The 18322-nt window shown below is 38.0% G+C and overlaps 1 protein-coding gene across 1 annotated transcript in view; it reads left to right on the top strand.

Annotated features, from left to right (window-relative positions):
• ENPP3 (ectonucleotide pyrophosphatase/phosphodiesterase 3) overlaps positions 1-18322 on the top strand; it is a 144114-nt gene that overhangs the window by 117668 nt on the left and 8124 nt on the right. The window contains exons 22-25 of the mRNA XM_069077389.1: positions 5516-5651; positions 9161-9238; positions 11034-11166; positions 13235-13391. Coding sequence (XP_068933490.1) covers positions 5516-5651; positions 9161-9238; positions 11034-11166; positions 13235-13391 — 504 coding nt within the window. The remainder of the gene's footprint in view (positions 1-5515; positions 5652-9160; positions 9239-11033; positions 11167-13234; positions 13392-18322) is intronic.

Below are 18322 nucleotides of genomic sequence, written 5' to 3'. Positions count from 1 at the left end.
CTTCCTAAAGCTATCAGGTAACCCACAAGAGATACAGAAGGATTAAAATGTCACACCACTCTCTCTTGGAATCAAAATTGAAAAGTGATGTTTGGGGAACTGTTGGGAGTGAAGGCCTCACTCCCAGGAGGCCCTCTATTACATGTACTTCAAAGGAAGGAAGGAAGGAAACAAGCATTTATTAAGCATTTACTGTGTATCAGGCACTGTACTAAGTACTTTACAAATATTATCTCATTTAATCCTTACAACAACAATCCTGTGAGGGGGGTGCTATTATTATCTCCCTTTAACAGCTGAGGAAACCAAGACAGACAGAGGTAAAGTGACTTAACTAGGGTCACATAGGTAGTAAATGTCTAAGGCAGGATTTGAACTTGGGCCTCTTAACTCAAGGCCAGTCTGTCCTATTGTGCCACCCTCGCTTCTCTGTGACTAGGTGAGGAGGCCACAAATTTTTCTAAGTCTTCATCCAGTTTACATGTGGTTTTAAATTGGCAAGCAAGAAATCCGCATTTATAAAGCTGATGGGACATGCAGGGTTTTTTAGACAGTGCTTGAAACTAGACAGCGGTCTGGCCAAAAGCCGTCCCTCATACCTGTTGTCAAAGCTTATTCAAGATGTTTGTGTCAGTTTGAGGGAAGAGTAGAAAAGCAAATATTTTGCCCAGCTGCCTGCCTCAATGTCTCAACATTGCCTAACTCACATCTCAACCTAATTTCAACATCCAGTTGCTGTAGTTATATTTTATATTTGAAATACCGTTTTAAAAAATTTCTTATAAAAGTGAAAGAGCTAAATTACAAATAATAATATGAGAAGACAAAATGATAAAGTGGTTTTGCAATCGAAAGAACCTGCTTTCAAATCTACCTCTGATGTTTTACTGGGTTGCTCCTAGGCAAGCAATTTGACTTCCCTGGGCTTTATCTGTAAAATTAAGAGTTTGGTTCAGATTATCTCTGAAGTCCCTACTAGCTTTGAATCTTGTGTCTCTATAAACAAGCACACACATGCACACATTCACAAATTGTTCAGTTTGTATAATTATATAATCTTTTGTCATTTGAAGTTCTAAGTTTTATTAACTTAAAACTGTACTAAGACTTTTGGGACACCCTGTATACCATATCCTTACAACAACTTTGTGAGGCAGGTTGTTCAAATGTTATTTTACTTTTAGAAATGAAGAAATGGAGTTCCAGAAAAGTTGTGATTAAATTATGATTCTGTAGTTTGAACAGGGTCACATGACTTGTAAATTGTAATGTTAGTAACTATAGATTTAATAAGGATTATAGTTCTTTAAGGTTTACGAAGTGCTTTCCAAGCATTCTTATTTTATCTTCACAACAATACCAGGAGGAAGGTGCCATTATTATCCTCATTTTACAAATTGGGTAACTGAAGAAGACAGAAGTTAAATGACTTGCCTAGGGTCACACAAATCATACATGAGATAGGAGATGAATCTAGATCTTCCTGACTCTCCAGGTCCAGGGCTTCATCCACTAGGTCACCTAATCTCACCAGGATAGAGTACAGCCCTGCAACTGTTATCTTTCTCATTTTGCCATTTATAATGTAATCTGTAAGAACATTAACCTTTTTGGCTTCCATGTCAGACTTTTAACTCATATTGAACTTGTACTGCAGTAAAATTCCCAGTTTTTTTTTAAACTAGAAATATTTTCTAGTTAGTTTTTTTCCCACTTTGCCTATATGGGGTTGATGTTTGGATCTGAAGTTTAACTACTTAATAGTGATCCCTATTCAATGTTGTATTATTTGATTTGGTCCATTATGCTAACTTGTCAAGTCTTTTTTGGAGCCTGTCATTTGACTTTTTAGCCATATTTCTAGGCTTTGTGTCACCTGTAAATTTGACATACATGCCATCTATGGTTTCATCCAAACCATTGATAAAAATCTTTTTAACAGCAGCACAGCTCTTCAGGGGCACTCCCATAGAGAACCATTCCAAATAGGCCCCTGCCCCATTAATGACTGTTCTTTCTGTCTTTCTGTCTTCCAGAGGCATCTGAATGTACTATCAGCTAACCCAAATCTCTTCACCTTATTCCCAAGCCTAAGAGATTTTGTTAAATGGCCTGTTAAAATCTAAGTAGACAATGGATAGAATATTCTCTTGAACTGCTGTGTAGTTAACCAGTCAAAAACAGAAATGCCTGTAGTCTAGAATTACTTGTGCTTGCTGAGGTCTTGGCTTTTAGAGATCCCTGTTCCCTTTTCTAAGTACTCACATACAATTTCCTTAATCATTAATTCTAGAATTTTTCAAATACTAGAATAAACAAGGGTAGACCATATAGACCAATGGACTGGTCTATAATTTGGAGTGTCCAACTTCTTACCTTTTTTTTAATTCAAGACACTTGCCCTCTCCTTTCCCCCACCAATGGTGCAGCATTACTCTCTTTGTCCATGATCACCACCAACAGTACAGCAATCACATCTCCTGGTTCTTTGAGTTCTCTAGGACAGTGGTGTCTAACTCAAGTAGAAATGGGGTGAGGGAGACTCAGTTTTCATTACAATCTGTAAAGTGCATATTGGCTTAAAATATACGTATTGATATTATCTGTTTCAGTTGTTTTTTTTAAATTAGTTTTGTTAAATATTTCCCGGTTACATTTTAATTTGGTCCCGAGTGTTTTGGTTGATATACAGTCTGAAGGCAACAGGTCTGACAGCACTGCTTTTGCATATACTTCACCTGGACCTACTGACTTAAACTCATTGAGGACAGCTACAGGTTCTGATCCAGAAGAGCAACACTCCTACCTCCTTTGATCTTTTTTTGTTCTTTGCCCTCAACATAGCTTTTCTTATTAGTTTTAGTCTTAAATTTTTACAACATAGATTAAAAGAATTTTTTGTTGTTGTTAGCACTCATTTTCAGACTCGACTCACTCAGCAAAACATTTAGCATTCCTAGACAACACTCCTCTTTTGCACTCACTCTTACCTTGACCTTGCTTCTGTCTCCTGTATCTTCTCCTTCTTGCTTCTATCTCCTCTCATAAATAGGAGTTTCTTCATGAGTACCTTGTGCTTCTGCATTGTCTTCTTCAGGAAGATCTTCCTTTTCCTAATTAGAATTAAGTTCATTTGTCTTCAGAATTTTAATTTTTGGGGCTTCACATGCCTTTTGTACCCTTAAGATCGGTTCCTGTGTCCTGAAGTTAGAAACATTACCTTTCAGTGTTTATTACTTATAAAAAATTACCTTTTTTTTTTTTTCCTTTAGAAAGAGGAAACATGGCATAGTTGATACAGAACTGCATTGCATGAAATTGTTGTTGCTGTTCAGTCCTTTGCAGTTGGGTCTGACTCTATTTGAGGTTTTCTTGGCAAAGATAGTGGAGTGGCTTGCCATTATCTTCTTCATTCCATGAAGTAGGTGCTTGATAAATGCTAGAGAAATGGTAAATGACATGAAAATTATTTTTCTAGAGTGTTTTAAAGAGGCCAACTCAGCATTTACTAAATGATGTGCCCCAGGAAATCAGCATGAAATGAGTAAGTGTCTCAGCTTCAAGTCCCTACTCTTCCACACAAGTGTCAAGGGAGTTTTTATATTCTGTTTACCTAGGCTAGCCCCATTCTTCTCACTATAGGAATTTGCAGAAAATACTACAGGTCTACACAATTGTATAAGGTTTTTGCTTTAGCTTAAAATAATGCAATTTTTTTGTGAAGAATTTTTAAGCTAAAAAATTTTAAGTTGGCCAGACCTAAAGTTTTGTGAAATTAAGTCTGATTCACCTTAATGTTTTTGCCTTTTTTGTACCTAGCAGATGAAATTATTCTGTATAATGACAGTAGAGGAGATATTGTCAAAATCCCCATGAATATATTCAGATATCGATAGGTCAGAAATAAAACAGTAGAATAATTGTTAGCATGCATCAACACCTGATGACATGTTAGGTTCTGTATTTGATTTAATACCTCATTGGAGTGTTTTGGGAATCAAATTAGATATCCATAGGGCTTAGCACAGTGCCTAGCATATTGTAGGTACTTAATAAATATTGATTGATTGACTGACTTTGCGAACTTCAAAGCCCTATATAAATATAGAGGTTGGTGGTTTCATTGGGAATTCCCAGGTCAGTTCAATGTAATAATGTAATATATTAACATTAATAATTAACATCAATAAAATGAATTAATTTCTATAATTATATAATATTACTGTATATTTAAATGCTTGTTGATCAATAACATTTAAGAACATAGACTTTAGAAATGAAAGGTACTATATTTGTAGTTGAGCACAACTCTTTACAAAAGAGGAAAGTGAGGCTTACTCCTATGCTCTTTCTGCTCTATTCCTCTGTTTTTAGTATTTCTATTCTCATTAAGAGCTCATTTGTAAGTGATAACCTTGGGCTCAGCAAGGTCTTGGTTTAGGTTCTCCTTCTGATAATTATTTGCTTGAGTGATCATGGTTATATCATTTAATCTTTTAAGTGTTTCAGATAACTTCTTAAGTTATCTGAATTCCATTAATAAGCTAATAAACTCCATTAAGCTACTAATGAGTTATGGATCTGTATCAGTAGGGAGTGTTTCCATACCAAGAGTTTCCCTTATATCTCTGAAATCATAGCTCCAGACTAGTCCCTCCTCCCTTTCCTAAAAATTAAACAAATCAAAACAACAAAAACAAACTCAAATATTTTAAGTCAGAAACTCTTACTGGATTCCTCCTATGGGCTGATAACTGTTTTTGAAATTTGAGTAGGTTTACAAATGAAATTGTAGGAATGGTCTCTGCCCACAAGGAATTTACAATTTAAGGAAGAAGAAAGCCCATATGTACAAATTGCAAAAGCCCATAATTAGATATACAATTAAAGACAGATACTCTGTAGATGAAAATCAGTGTATATTTCAAGAACAATATAATGTTCACATCTGGATTTAAAATATGTTTTTAATTTACTGTTAAAAATGAAACCACTTGGGGCGGCTAGGTGGCACAGTGAATAGAGCATTGGCCCTGGAGTCAGGAGGAGCTGAGTTCAGGTGCGGCCTCAGACACTTAATACTTACTAGCCATTTGACCTTGGGCAAGTCACTTAACCCCAATTGCCCTGCCCTCCCCCCTCCAAAAAAAATGAAACCACTTACTGATATTTGCCTCTCCCCATGTGAATATAAATCCATTTTTCCAGGTCACTGACTTTTAGAGATTCCAGATTCTAGTACCCAAATTTTCTTTGGTTTGTGCACCCTCTTTTTTTTTTTTTCTGTGTGGCAGGCTTACTATCACGGGTGTTCCCAACCAGGAGTGAACCACGGAGAGGAAAACACTGCAGAAAACATCTGTTTCCATTACCCCTGTAGAGTTGATTCATTATGAAAATAGGAAAAGGTTAAATGAAAAACATTTTAGGGAAGTCACAAACCATACAAGGTACTGGCTTAGCCACAACTGTGGGTGTAATTTTTTTTTCCTTCTCTTCTTTTTCCTTTCAACAGGGAGACACATCGCCTCTTCCTCCCACTGTTCCAGACTGTCTGCGGGCTGATGTTAGGATTTCTCCTTCTCAGAGCCAAAATTGTTCCATCTATTCAGCCGAAAAGAATATCACCCACGGCTTCCTCTATCCTCCTAGTTAGTATGACTCTTTTTAGCACAGCAGCTTTGAAAGCCTTCATCAGCTGGATGTGGGCATGTGCTTAAACATACACCCCAAACCAAAACAACCTTCTTGGGGTAAGCAGCCTGCACAGGAGGAGGCATCCAGTGGCTGTGTGCTGACCAGAGGCAACACAACAACTGTTATAAAGACTAATAAATTTTGCAGTGTGAACCACAGGTCATCTGTAATCTTACCCAGATGTTTAGAGGGTTCATCAGGTTTAAGTTTAAATTTAAAACAGAATTCTTTGGTGAGAGATGGGCATCTAAAAAAGTATATTTTTCTTGCTACTACCCAAATGTTGCCTGTATTAAAAACAGAACTGTCTCTCTAAAGAATTCAGTACTTTCTGTGGAAACCTGGAAAAGTCATCATATTTTTTTCTGAACTTTGAATTTATCCTTTGTTGAATTATAGAGCATCATTCTTATTGGAGTTCCCTTGAAATTTCCAGTAATTTCAAGGTCCAGTTAGTTTCTTTTCTGATATTTTGATACTTCCAATACTTCTATCCATGAGCAGAAATGGAGTTCACAGAGGTTCTGAGACTTGTTAAAAAGGGGGGAAAGTGATCATAATCAAAACAATTAGCCATATGCTGCTTTAAAAATATGTAAATAGGGCCCAAGTTGGATAAACTCTAAGCCAGTAAGATTAATTTCAAGTAACTTCTGGAAAAGTATGGAATATATTATTAAATAAATCATTTTGTGAGCATTTAGGCAGTCAGCTAGGTGGTATAGTAGCTAATTCTGGTCTTGGAAGAAGGTAGATCTGAGTTCAAATCAGGCATCATATACCTATTAGCTATGTAACTCTAGGTAAGTAACTTCACCTTCAGTATCTCATTTTCTTCATGTATAAAATAAGAATATTAATAGCAACTATTTCTCAGGGCTGTTGTGAGGATAAAATGAGTTAGTTTTTGTAAAATGTTTTGTGAAACCGAAAACACTACATAAATACTACCTACTATTATAATAAGTAACTAGGTGGTACAGTTCATAAATTTGGAAGTGGAAGTGAACTTAGAAGACACTTGAGTCCACTCCATTCAATTTATAGATGAGGAAATCGAGGGCTATGGAAGGTAAGTGATTTGCCCAGAGTCACATAGCTAATAAGTGTTTGAGAAATGAATTAAAGAGAGGTCTTTCTGACTCCAAATCAAATGTTCCATGGTCTCCTTGGACCTCCCCATTTTAACTCTTAAGGAAAAAAAAATTTGGATGGAGGTGTAAATGGCATTTATATCAAATTTTCAGATATCACACAGGTGAAAGGAATAATTTACAGATTTAACTGGAGTCCAGTTCTAAAAACATCTAAACAGGCTAGAACAAGGGACTGGATCTACAATGAAATTTAACAGAGATAAATGTAAAATTCTCTTCTTACACCTAAAATATTAGCTGTAAGAGTGCAAAATGGAGAAAATATTGCTAGAAAATGTGTAGAAAGATCTGGAAATTTTAATATATTACAAGTTGAATAATAATCTGCAGTGTGACATGGTCATCAAAAAAGTGTGATAGTAGGTTCTTTGTACCATATGGTTCAGAATAAGGGAGGTAATGGTACTGTTATACTCTGTCCTGATCATACTACATCTAGCAGTCTGTTAAAGACAATTATTAACTTCAGTGTGAACCTTTACACCTGAGAAATGAGCATAAAGCCATAAATCAAGACCTCATTATTATTTTGTTGACTGTCTAGACTTAAGAAAGTGGCAGAGAAAATGTCAACACTGTGGATTAATCTTAAAAGTTTGTCATGATGCTGGTTGTTAAACATTTACCAGCATAACCCTACATGAAATTCATCCTCAACTTTCAAAAATAAATTCCATTGTGTTCCGGAAAAGGCTTCAGGATATTGCCCTATTGTGTGGAGATATTGATCACAAGATAATGCAAAACTAATACTTGGGAGAACATGAAAAGATGAGTGGGAGATAAGGGCCAGGTCAGGAAGAAACTCACCTGGAGAATGCCCATATCTTGTGGAAGGAGGAAGTATACTATTTTGTAGCCTCCTATTCTATTAAAAAAAAACCCACACATTTTAATTAATATCTTTTAAAAATACCTTCATTTGGGATTATATCTCTCTACCCTACCCCATCCAACAAACCATCTTTTCAAATAAAAAATAAGGAAAAAAGAGAGAAAAAAGCAGTTTGGGAAAACTAACCAATACATTAATGAAGTCTGACATTATATATAATGTTTCATACCCATAGTCTTCCATCTTTGCAGAGAAGGGAGGGTAGCTTTCTATTTAAACTATTCCAGTTAGGTAGGTACTTAATGATTGTGTTAGCAGCACCAGTACCCTGGAAGAAAGTTCTCTTCTACTTGCCCTAGCTATATCTCTGATTTGGGATGTTTTGCCTAGAGAAGTGAAGATTAAGGAGGATATGGTAGCTGTCTTTCAATGTATGAATGGTTGACATGTATATCAGACAAAAAATTTTAAATTATTCTGCTTCACTCAAGAAAGCAAAACTAGGAGACAGATGTCAGTTCAATATAAGGAACAATTAGAGTTATCCAAAAGCCCAACGGACTGCCTTTGGACACAGCAAACTCTCTTATCAAGTGAAGACTAGATGGCTATTTGTTGGGGGTGTTGTAATAGACACCAAGTTAAATAATGTGTGCAAATTCCTTTGTAGACCTTAAATAAAATAGCTAGCATTTGTACAACATTTTACAATTTGTAACGTGCTTTACAAAAATTATCTCATTTTCTCCTTACGATAACCCTGAGAAGGCAGGTGTTATTATTACCATTTTACATGGAAGATAGAGTTTTCAAAACTTCCGTTTTGAAGTGAATAGGTAATATTTTGACAGGCTGTGATGAAGATAAGTAAGGGGCAGTTATTACTGATGAAGATAATGGATATATAAAAGGATATTTTGAGTGGAAAAATCCCTTGTTGGGTGGGGGAAACAAATCATAATGAAGCCATGTTACTCCCTTTCCCCACTAATTTTATTGAACTGTGAATCATGTCTGTCAGAAGCTATTTTAATTGGCTGTTACTTCACGTGGATTGGTCCGGTGAAGAACAGCAGTTGAGCTAGCTAGTGACATAAGATACAGGAATTCTAGAGGTCCCTCAGAGAGTCCTCTTCTGTATTTTGCCTATTCTCTGGTTCACTACAAGGCAAACATCTCTCTTAGTACCTCATAATTAAGAGTGAGGAGATGGAGCAATGATGCAGGATGCCCAAGAGAGACTAAGCCCCAAGTGTTCCAGTATGGTTTGGCCCCTTTCCCATTAGACTGTGAGTAAGCTTCCTGAGAGCAAGTGACTATTTATTTTTATTCTTCTTTCTGATCCTAGCTCCTTGGACAGTGTCTGGTACCTAAAGTCAGGCACTTAATAAATGCTTGTTGACTTGACTAGGATTTTTCATCAATAACAGGGGGTAGGTTTATATTGTTTATATTTTTTTGTTTTTTGCAGTGTTCAACAAGACAGCCAATGGACAGTATGATGCTTTACTTACAAGCAATTTGATTCCTACTTATCAGGCATTTAAAGGTAAGTTCAAGAGTTGAGATTATGATATTAAGACTAATGGGGGTAGCCAGGTGGCTCAGTGAATAGAGCACTGGGCCTGATGTCAGGAGGAACTGAATTCATATCTGCCTGAGATGCTTGACACTTAACTAGCTGTGTGGCCTTGGGCAAGTCACTTAACCCCAACTACCATGCTTTCCTCCCTCCAAAATTTTTTTAAAAAGGACTAATTATAGAACTCCTTGGGATTTCAGGGAAAATCTCACAATCGCACAACTGGCATTAATGCCATTATGTCCTCTTGGTATAAATAGTGTCCTTAAGGGTAAACATAGGATACCTTCTTAGTATGTCCTCCTGATTCATTTTTGGACTACTTATCTGCCTAGCTTCTTAGATCATTATTCTCACATTTAATTCAACCGTAAAGAAACAGTTCACTCACAAACAAAAAGTAACACTGCATTCCCCTGAAGGTAAATGCAGGTGTCAAGCCTCAGACCTCCCTTTGTGGCCTATTTCTTGAGCCTGTGTCTATGTTCTGTTCCTCTAAAATGAACAAATATCACTACCTAAGAGAATCTAAGTTTCAGGGATGTCTGTGGAAGCGTTCATCTCTATTTCCAGATAGGCTGGCAGAAAGTAGAAAAAGAAAGAAAGGCCTGAAATAGTAGGACTTTTCATTTCATTTTTCAGAATTCCAAGTAAATAGGGGTAGCTAGATGGTAGAATGGGTGGAGTGCCAGGCCTGGAGCCATGAAGAGTTAAGGTCAAATTTTACCTCAAATACTTTGTGACAGGGCAAGTCACTTAATTTCTGTTTGCCTCGGTTTCCTCAATTATAGAATGGAACCTACCTTACAAGGTGGTTGTGAGGATCAAATGAAATATTTGTGAAGTTCTTAGCAAAATGCTAGGCATTTGCAGGTGCTATATAAATGTGAATTATTATCAATAATCATTGTTAAGTATATTTTGGGGTCCAAATCTGTCACTTTATCAGTTTAGGCAATTCCCAGTGTACAAACTCTTTCCAGTGACAGAGATGAGTACATTAGCAACTTATTCTGCAATTTTAGATCAAGGATTTTGAACCTGGGGTCCCATAGACTCCTTGAGGGATTTTTGTGTAGATTTCAGGGAGTCTATAAACTTTTGTTGGAAAAAAAATAATATCTTTACAATTAGTTTCCTTAATAATCATGTATTTTTCTGTACACATCTAAAAACATTCTTTTGAGTCATAAGCTGAACCATACTTCCAAACGAGTCCACAACTTAAAAAAAGGGTTAAGATTCCTGCTTTAGATCATGGAGCTACCTAGAGTACAGAGAAGCTGTGACCTGCCCCCTGCTCATGCAGCTGTTCTATGCAGAGGCAAGACTTTAACTTACGCCTTTGAAACTCTAAGACTGGTCTTCTACCTTCCATGTTATACTACTTTGCATGCCATATAGAAATACAAAATGTAGAATGTAGAAATAGAATATCTTCTTGCAAATATTGAAATAGATGTTGCCTTCTAAAGTGGGATTCCATTTATTATATTTAAAATAAATTTCCATCATAGAAAAGATATACTTTTGAGGCGGCTAGGTGGCACAGTGAGCAGAGCACTGGCCCTGGAGTCAGGAGGACCTGAGTTCAAATTTGGCCTCAGACACTTAACACACACACACACACACAAAACTAGCCGTGTGACCTTGGGCAAGTCTCTTAACCCCAACTACCCTCCAAAAAGCAAAAAAAAAAAAAAGATATACTTTCATTTACAATAGAATATGAAACTTTTTGGTCTAATCCTTTTATTATCAGAAATGTGGGACTACTTCCATCGTGTTCTGCTTGTGAAATATGCTACTGAAAGAAATGGAGTGAATGTGATTAGTGGACCAGTGTTTGACTACAACTATGATGGACATTCTGATGAGCCCCATGAGATTATGGAGTGAGTAAAAGCTTTTTAGCCATGGGATTGTGGTGGTCATATAGAAATTAAACATTGTCAATAAATACATTTCATGGGATACAATGTGGTGAAGTGGAAAGAGGATAGGAATTCAGAATCAGAATTTAAATCCTGGCTCTCCACTTACTAGCTGGGTGAACTTTGGCAACTCACTTGACTCCTCAGGCCCTCAGTGTCTTCATCTGTTAAATGAGGGGATTGACCTGGTTAGAAAAGAGTTCAACAAGATTAACCAACACATTGAAAAAGTCTGGCATTAAATACAGTATTCTATACTCTTGTCCCCTGTGAGACCATAAATTGAAAATTAGGTGCCAACATGCATGTGTAAAGGAAATTTCCTCATCAAAATTTCCCCATCTAATGAAATCATTGGTCCAGTCCAAAAAGAACCACATAGGTGCAATCCAAATAATCATCAGTGTGAGGACCTTATATAGATATTGCAACTTCTATCTGTGTCCTGGGTCACCCAGCTCTAAAGTATTAGAGGTATCATTTAAATCCAAGCTTTCCTTACTCTATTCCCAGAACTTTGTCTGGAATGCCATACTATTTCTCATCAGTTAGCCCAGGGGTGGGGAACCTGTGAAGTTTGGATAAAGTCACTTGAGGACCTAGAGGGCCACTTGTGGCCTTGAGACCACAGGTTCCTCACCTCTGAGTTAGCTTAATAGCACTATTGTGAATTAGGTAAAGTAGGTGGTAGCCCCATTTTAATGATTAGGAAATTGTGGCACAAAACAGAAAAGAGACTTTCCAATGCTCATGCAATTCAGGTGTTGTGCTTTCCAGTCAGATATTTTTTGCAGCAGACCGCTCTGTCTTTTATCAGTGCATTTATTACATCAAATGCAGAACTTTATAGCCAGGGATTCTACTGAAATCTCCGAGTATGACTAAGTTCAAGTCTAGAAAAGTGGTTAGATACTACACGTCCAGAGCATGGTTTTTTTTTTTGTTCATTCCTTTCAGTGGTGTCAGACTTCTTTGCGACCCCATATGGAATTTTCTTGACAAAGATACTGGAGTGTTTGCCATTTCCTTCTCCAGCTCATTTTAGAGATAAGAAAACGAAGGCAAACAGGGTTAAATGACTTACTCAAGGTCACATAGAATAATAAGTGTCTGGGGCTGGATTTTAACTCAGGTCTTCTAACCCCAGGCCTAGTGCTCTGTGCACTATGCCCCCTTGCTGCCCCAACCTTCTTTACCAATCTGCTGCTGTTGTGGTTTAAACCCAGGGATGCCAAAAACTGTTGAGGTGGGGGCTCTGCCCACCCCAAAACTGTTGTGGTTTCATGACGTGTTATGGTGGAACTGTCTCAAAGAATTCAGAGTCAGACCACGTCTAATCCAAGTATAGGCATTTATTGAGATTGACGCCTCTCATGAAGCAGGCTAAATTTCAAGAGGAACCGGCAACTTTAGAGAAAGCAAGACAGATTGTTATAGGGTAAAGATGCAATTACATAGAGGAAATTTACATAGAATAGAGGAATATCATTAATGTTAAAAAGGCAGGAGGAGTTTGTTAAGGGATTAGGCAATGGAGAAGGGGTCCCATCTATGGTTCAGTGGTTAAACATTCAGGTCATTCTGCCCTCCAACTGGCTAGCTATTGTGGTCTTATCTGGTCAAGACAGACAGGTATTGTGGCCCTGTCTTGGGCTAGATGGATGATGTGATTGTATTGAATACAAGAACACACCTGTTTCTGTGAGAATGGGTCTGGGGGCAGTGACCAGGTAGAGGCAGTAGCTGGGTTCCCATTACATGGACACACCTGCTGTTCCTGTGGGAACTAAGAGTTCAGGGACACACCTGTTGTTCCAGTAAGCAGTGAGGCATATACAAAGAAGTTTGGGATATTGGCTGGTGGGGGCGGAGTTAAGTAGGTACAGTGGGCCTGCTGTTTGGTAGGGCCAGGCCTATAATAAAGTTAGAATATTGGGGCTGGGGGCAGCTTTATTAGGATTCCATCATTACTGTGCTTGGAAGTCGAAGGAATTCATGACATTGATGTTAATCAAAATTTTTTTTAAAGGTTTATAGACAAGACTGACATTCCCATCCCAACTCATTATTTCGTGGTGCTGACTAGCTGCAAAGACCAGACTTATACTCCACAGAGCTGCTCTGGGTCCTTGGATGTCTTGCCTTTTATCATTCCTCATCGATCTACCAACATAGAAAGTTGTCCTGTAAGTAGATTTTTCAGCCTGTGTGCTCTATGTTGTGCTACTCTCTTGGCTGGTTTTGATGGTCAAGGCTCCCTGTATGCAGAGGACACTGGAAGTTGGGATATGCCTGATCTAATACCTGCAGTTTCTGATAAGGGAATAATGCATAATGCAGGGACGGTCAGCCACCTCTTCAGAGTTGGTAGGTTTCCTTAGGGACCCTTGTAATCTTATGTTTGACAGGCAGTTTTCAACTGCCTTTTGAAGTAAACCTTAGTCCTAATACTCCAGTTTGCCCTTTGGGACCCCTTTTAACAGAAGGAGAGAGGGACTTGTCACTCCCTGATCATTTAAACTTTCTCCCAAGCCCAGGGTGGTGTTTGAGAGTAGAATGAAAGATAACCAGAGTGTAGATAGTACTGGCTTACATAATTTTATTGCTCCTATAGTGATGTTACATTTGAAAATTAAGGTAAATTGAGAGACAATGATCTAGCATAATCAATGTATTAGTCAGGTTAGCAGTAGCCAATAAATTAGATTAATGGCCTCTCTCAATGACCAAAGACCTTAAGGAATGACTCACCAGCCATGATTTGGGGGAGTGCAGATTTGGGTAGGTGAGGAAGACAATTAGACAGCATTATGACAGTGGGAATAACCTGATTGGTTATTTTAAAGAAAGCTAGCACAACTTTGTGGGGCTAGTGATCAGCCCTCTCAGACAATTAAGGAACGTTATTATGGGACCCATCAGCAGCTTGTACATTTGAGTTAGCAGATTCCCTAGTGCCTAGAAGGGTTTGTTAGGGAGATAAGACCCAAGGACAGGTAAAGATGGACAATATGCCCTTTGGGGATGATAATTTTGTGGGAATAAACAGATATCCATGAAGTATCCTAGGGGATACTGGCATGAGAGATGACAACCTTTCATTTAAGTTAGCTTAGCTGGATTTCAGAGCTCAACTAAGCCAGTGGATGCAGACCCAGCTAGATTCTTGAGTTTAAACTCAAGTTAAGTTGGGGCTGCTAGGTGGCACAGTGAATAGAACACCGACCCTGGAGTCAGGAGGACCTAAGTTCAAATCCATCCTCAGACACTTTATACACTTACTAGCTGTATGATCTTAGGCAAGTCACCTAACCCCGATTGCCCTGTCCTCCCCCCTCCAAAAAGCAAAAACCCCAAAACAAAAAACTCAAGTCAGGTGGTTGTAGCCATAATTATAAAAGTAATAGAAAACAAAATCAGTTACATTGTAGATTCAATGCAATAGAAATTGATATGGAAGAAATATGATCTTTTTACAGTAGGTACAGTCTAGTCAGAATAAGAGGAAAACTAAGAGCCCAGTTTCTTGGAGGGTAATTTCAATGTAGTCATTCAGTCAATTTTCACTTACTTATACATATTTAGTATGTTCCAAGCACTGTGCTAAGTGCTGGGGATACAGAGAAAGGTTAAAAATAAAAAGCAACCGAAACAGTCCCTACCCTCAAGACGTTTACATTGTAATGGATTAGACAACATATACATATGTTTTTATATGATATAGATAGATGGATATTAGATAGCTTATACATAATTATTTTATATGTTGTCTCCTCCATTAGAATGTATAGATTATACATGAATATATGTGTGTATACATATGTTATATATAACATGTGTATTTTGGAGATAATCTCAAGAGAAAGGCACTAGGAATGGGCTTATTGTAGGCGGTAGGATTTTAGCTGACACTTGTGGGAAGCCAGGAGACAGAGGAAAAGAGAGAGAGCATGCTCATCATGGGGGATAGTCAGTAAAAATGGTTAGATGCAGTGTCTTGTGTGAGGAACAGGCAGGGGGCCAGTATCTGTGAGTTTTAAGAGTATGTGGAGGGAAATAAAGTGTGAGAAGACAGAAAAGGTAGAAAGGGGCTAGGTTATGAAGGACCAATTTTTGATCCTGGGTAATAGGGAGCTACTAGAGTTTACTGAGTGAGTGGGAGAGAGAGAGAGAGAGAGAGAGAGAGAGAGAGAGAGAGAGAGAGAGAAAGAGAGAGAGAGGAGGCTGTACTAGATAAGGGAGGACATGTGGCAGAAGACCAGCCAGCAGGCTATTGCAGTAGTCCAGGTATGAGATGATGAGGGCCTGTACCTGAGTAATGGCAGTATCAGAAGGACCAAGTAATCCATTAGTCTCTTCAGAGGGGCCAGGTTTCCCTTGGGACCCTCTGTCTAGCAGTATATGCAGAAAATTGCCCATTTTTGGTTGGAAATGGAGAATTTGAGTAAATAAAGTAGCTTGGTAGGCCTCTATAGACTCCACCCTTTCATAGTATATATTCTGACACAGTAAGGTGTAGAGAAATGCTTCCTAGGCTGCTGGTTGACCAAATGCTCATAGCATTCTCAGGAGACCTCATCTGCATTCCCAGAGAACTCATAATTAAGGCACCAGGAGGAATCGGAGACTACCCCAGGGTTGCCCACTGTTTTCCAGTTCCTTACCTTTCTGAGATTAACGACAGCATATTTATTACACATTGCTTTTTCTCTTGGGGTTTGTTTTGGGCTATAGGACTAATGTCCTATGATAACATCTGGGCTTCTTTCCTCGCTTTCCATTCTTCTCTTTGACATGCCATCCTATCAATTTATTCTTCAGCAGGAAGGTTCTCACTGTTCATCATGCCATTGTCTCAATTGCCGTCTCTGGTAACACACTGTCCTTGATTCCCTAGCCCATGCTTTGTTTTTTTTAGACTAACCAACTGACCTATTGTTTCTTTTCTACAATTTGTCCTTCATACAATGGCCAAAATACACTTTCCTATGCACTAGTTTGAGCATATCATTCTTCTTGATCAGTAATCTTCAGTGGCTTTACATTGTCTATCAAGTAAAATGAAAACTCCTTGGCCTGGAATCTAAAGTCCTCAAATATCTGGTCACAACATTTCTTTCTAGTTTTATTTCATAACATTTCATGCCACAAACTCTCATGTTCTGGCCAAGTTGAAATTTTCCTGGTTTCTCAACTCGCCTTTTTTTTGCCTCAGTTTCTAATTCTATATAGTTATATAATCTTAATTCACTGTGATTGGAATGGAATCTTTCTGTGTATTTATCTATTGACATCCTTATCAGCCCAAATCCTTTAAATTCTTTCCTATTTTCCCAACTGGAATTGATCACCTTTTCCTTGATTCATTCATTACTGTTTTTTACCCATCTGTTGTACTTGATCAAATTTCAAATCTCATTATAGCTATTTGTATAGATCTTTCCTTGAATGTAAACTTCTTAAGAGTTGGGCCTATCTTTTCTTTCTCTCTCTCTCTCTCTTTTTTTTTTTTGTCCTGTATCATCAGCATCTAGGATGCTTGGCTTTTTTTTTTTTTTAAGCAATTGAGGTTAAGTAACTTGCTCAAGGTTACATGACCAGTTATTTCTGGGTGTGGTGCTGAGTATCTGAGCCCAGACTTGATCTAGGTCATCCCGACACTGGAGCCGGTGCTCTTACTCGCTAAGCCACCTGCCCGCCCCTAAGCAATTGGGGTTAAGTAACTTGCTCAGGGTTACACGGCCAGCTGTTTCTGGGTGGGTGCTAAGTGCCTGGGATGCTTGGCTTTTAAAATGTGGAGCAAATTGAAGAGAAATGTATTCTAAATTCTTTTTCACCAAATTTAACATTCATTTGAATATCTAACATAATTAAGAAGGCACATACACTTCTGCAGGAGTGGTGCAGTTCTAACCAACAAAGATTTGTTTGCATGGAGCTTTCAGGAATTGAGCTGAATATTGATTTTGATTTTTGAGCTTTTCCTTAGAATTTGTCATCAAAATTTAAATGTTTTTATATACACATCTGATTCAAGCAAACAAATATTTGCTCTACATCTATTTGTAAAGCACTATGCTAGAGAGTGTTGATACAAAGATAAAAAAAATTTTAAACCCCCCCAAAATATAAAATTTTACCCATTAGGACTTATATTTCTAGTAGAAGGATACAGCTTACACATACATTATACAAGTTATTAGAGGAAGGAGAGATGAGTAATTGTTGAAGGGACTGGAGAAGGAAAGCTTTGTGGAGAATATAGATTAAGAGTTGAACCTTAAAGAAAGAGAAGGATTTTGAGACAGAGAGGAAGTATGGTTCTGGGCATGGGAGATACCAGCCTGAAGAAGGGACTATGGAATGCCAGGTTCAAGAAACAACATGACTGGAGTACATTTTGTTTGTAATGTAGATCATATGATGGAGAATAACATGAAATAAAGTTAGAAAGATAAGTTAGAGAGGTAGGTAAGTGGTACAGTGGATAGAACACTGGCCCTGGAGTCAGGAGGACCTGACTTCAAATTCGGCCTCAGACTCTTAACACAAAACTAGCAGTATGATCTTGGGCAAGTCACTTAACCCCAATTGCCCCTCCAAAAAAGCAAAAAAAAAAAAAAAGAGAGAGAGATCATCATCAGTAATCTTTGAAAGGACAGTTACATTTGAGCAATTGGTTTGGAAAACAAATCATAAAGGATGGGAAAATGAATGAGAATTGTAGACAATTCTTTCTAGGAGTTTGATAGTGGAGGAGAGAATAGATATAAGACAATAGCCTGAGGGGATGACAAGACCAAATAGAGGGTGTGTTTTTTTTAAGAATGGGGAGACATGAACTTCTCGCCCATTATCAGGGAGTGACAGGGAGGGACATAAAGGTGTCCATAAGGTCTAAGACGCTGAGGCAGGAAAAAGAGAAGGGGAGGGGGGGGGGAAGAGGGAGAAAGAAGAGAAAGCTTTAATATCTTAAAACTGCAGTAAGATTTTTGTGCTCTCGCTCTTCCTCTCTCCACAGGGTATGTGGAGAGCTAGATTATAAAGGGCTTTAAAAGTAGTAACAGGATTTTATTTTTGATTTTGGAGGTAATAGGGAGCTGCTGGAGTGTGTGCC

This window comes from Petaurus breviceps, unplaced genomic scaffold (genome assembly GCF_028583685.1).
Source record: "Petaurus breviceps papuanus isolate PSGF00001 unplaced genomic scaffold, PetGlider_PUasm1.0 90977, whole genome shotgun sequence".
Lineage (NCBI taxonomy): Eukaryota > Metazoa > Chordata > Mammalia > Diprotodontia > Petauridae > Petaurus > Petaurus breviceps.
This window is presented reverse-complemented; position numbering and strand designations above follow the sequence as displayed.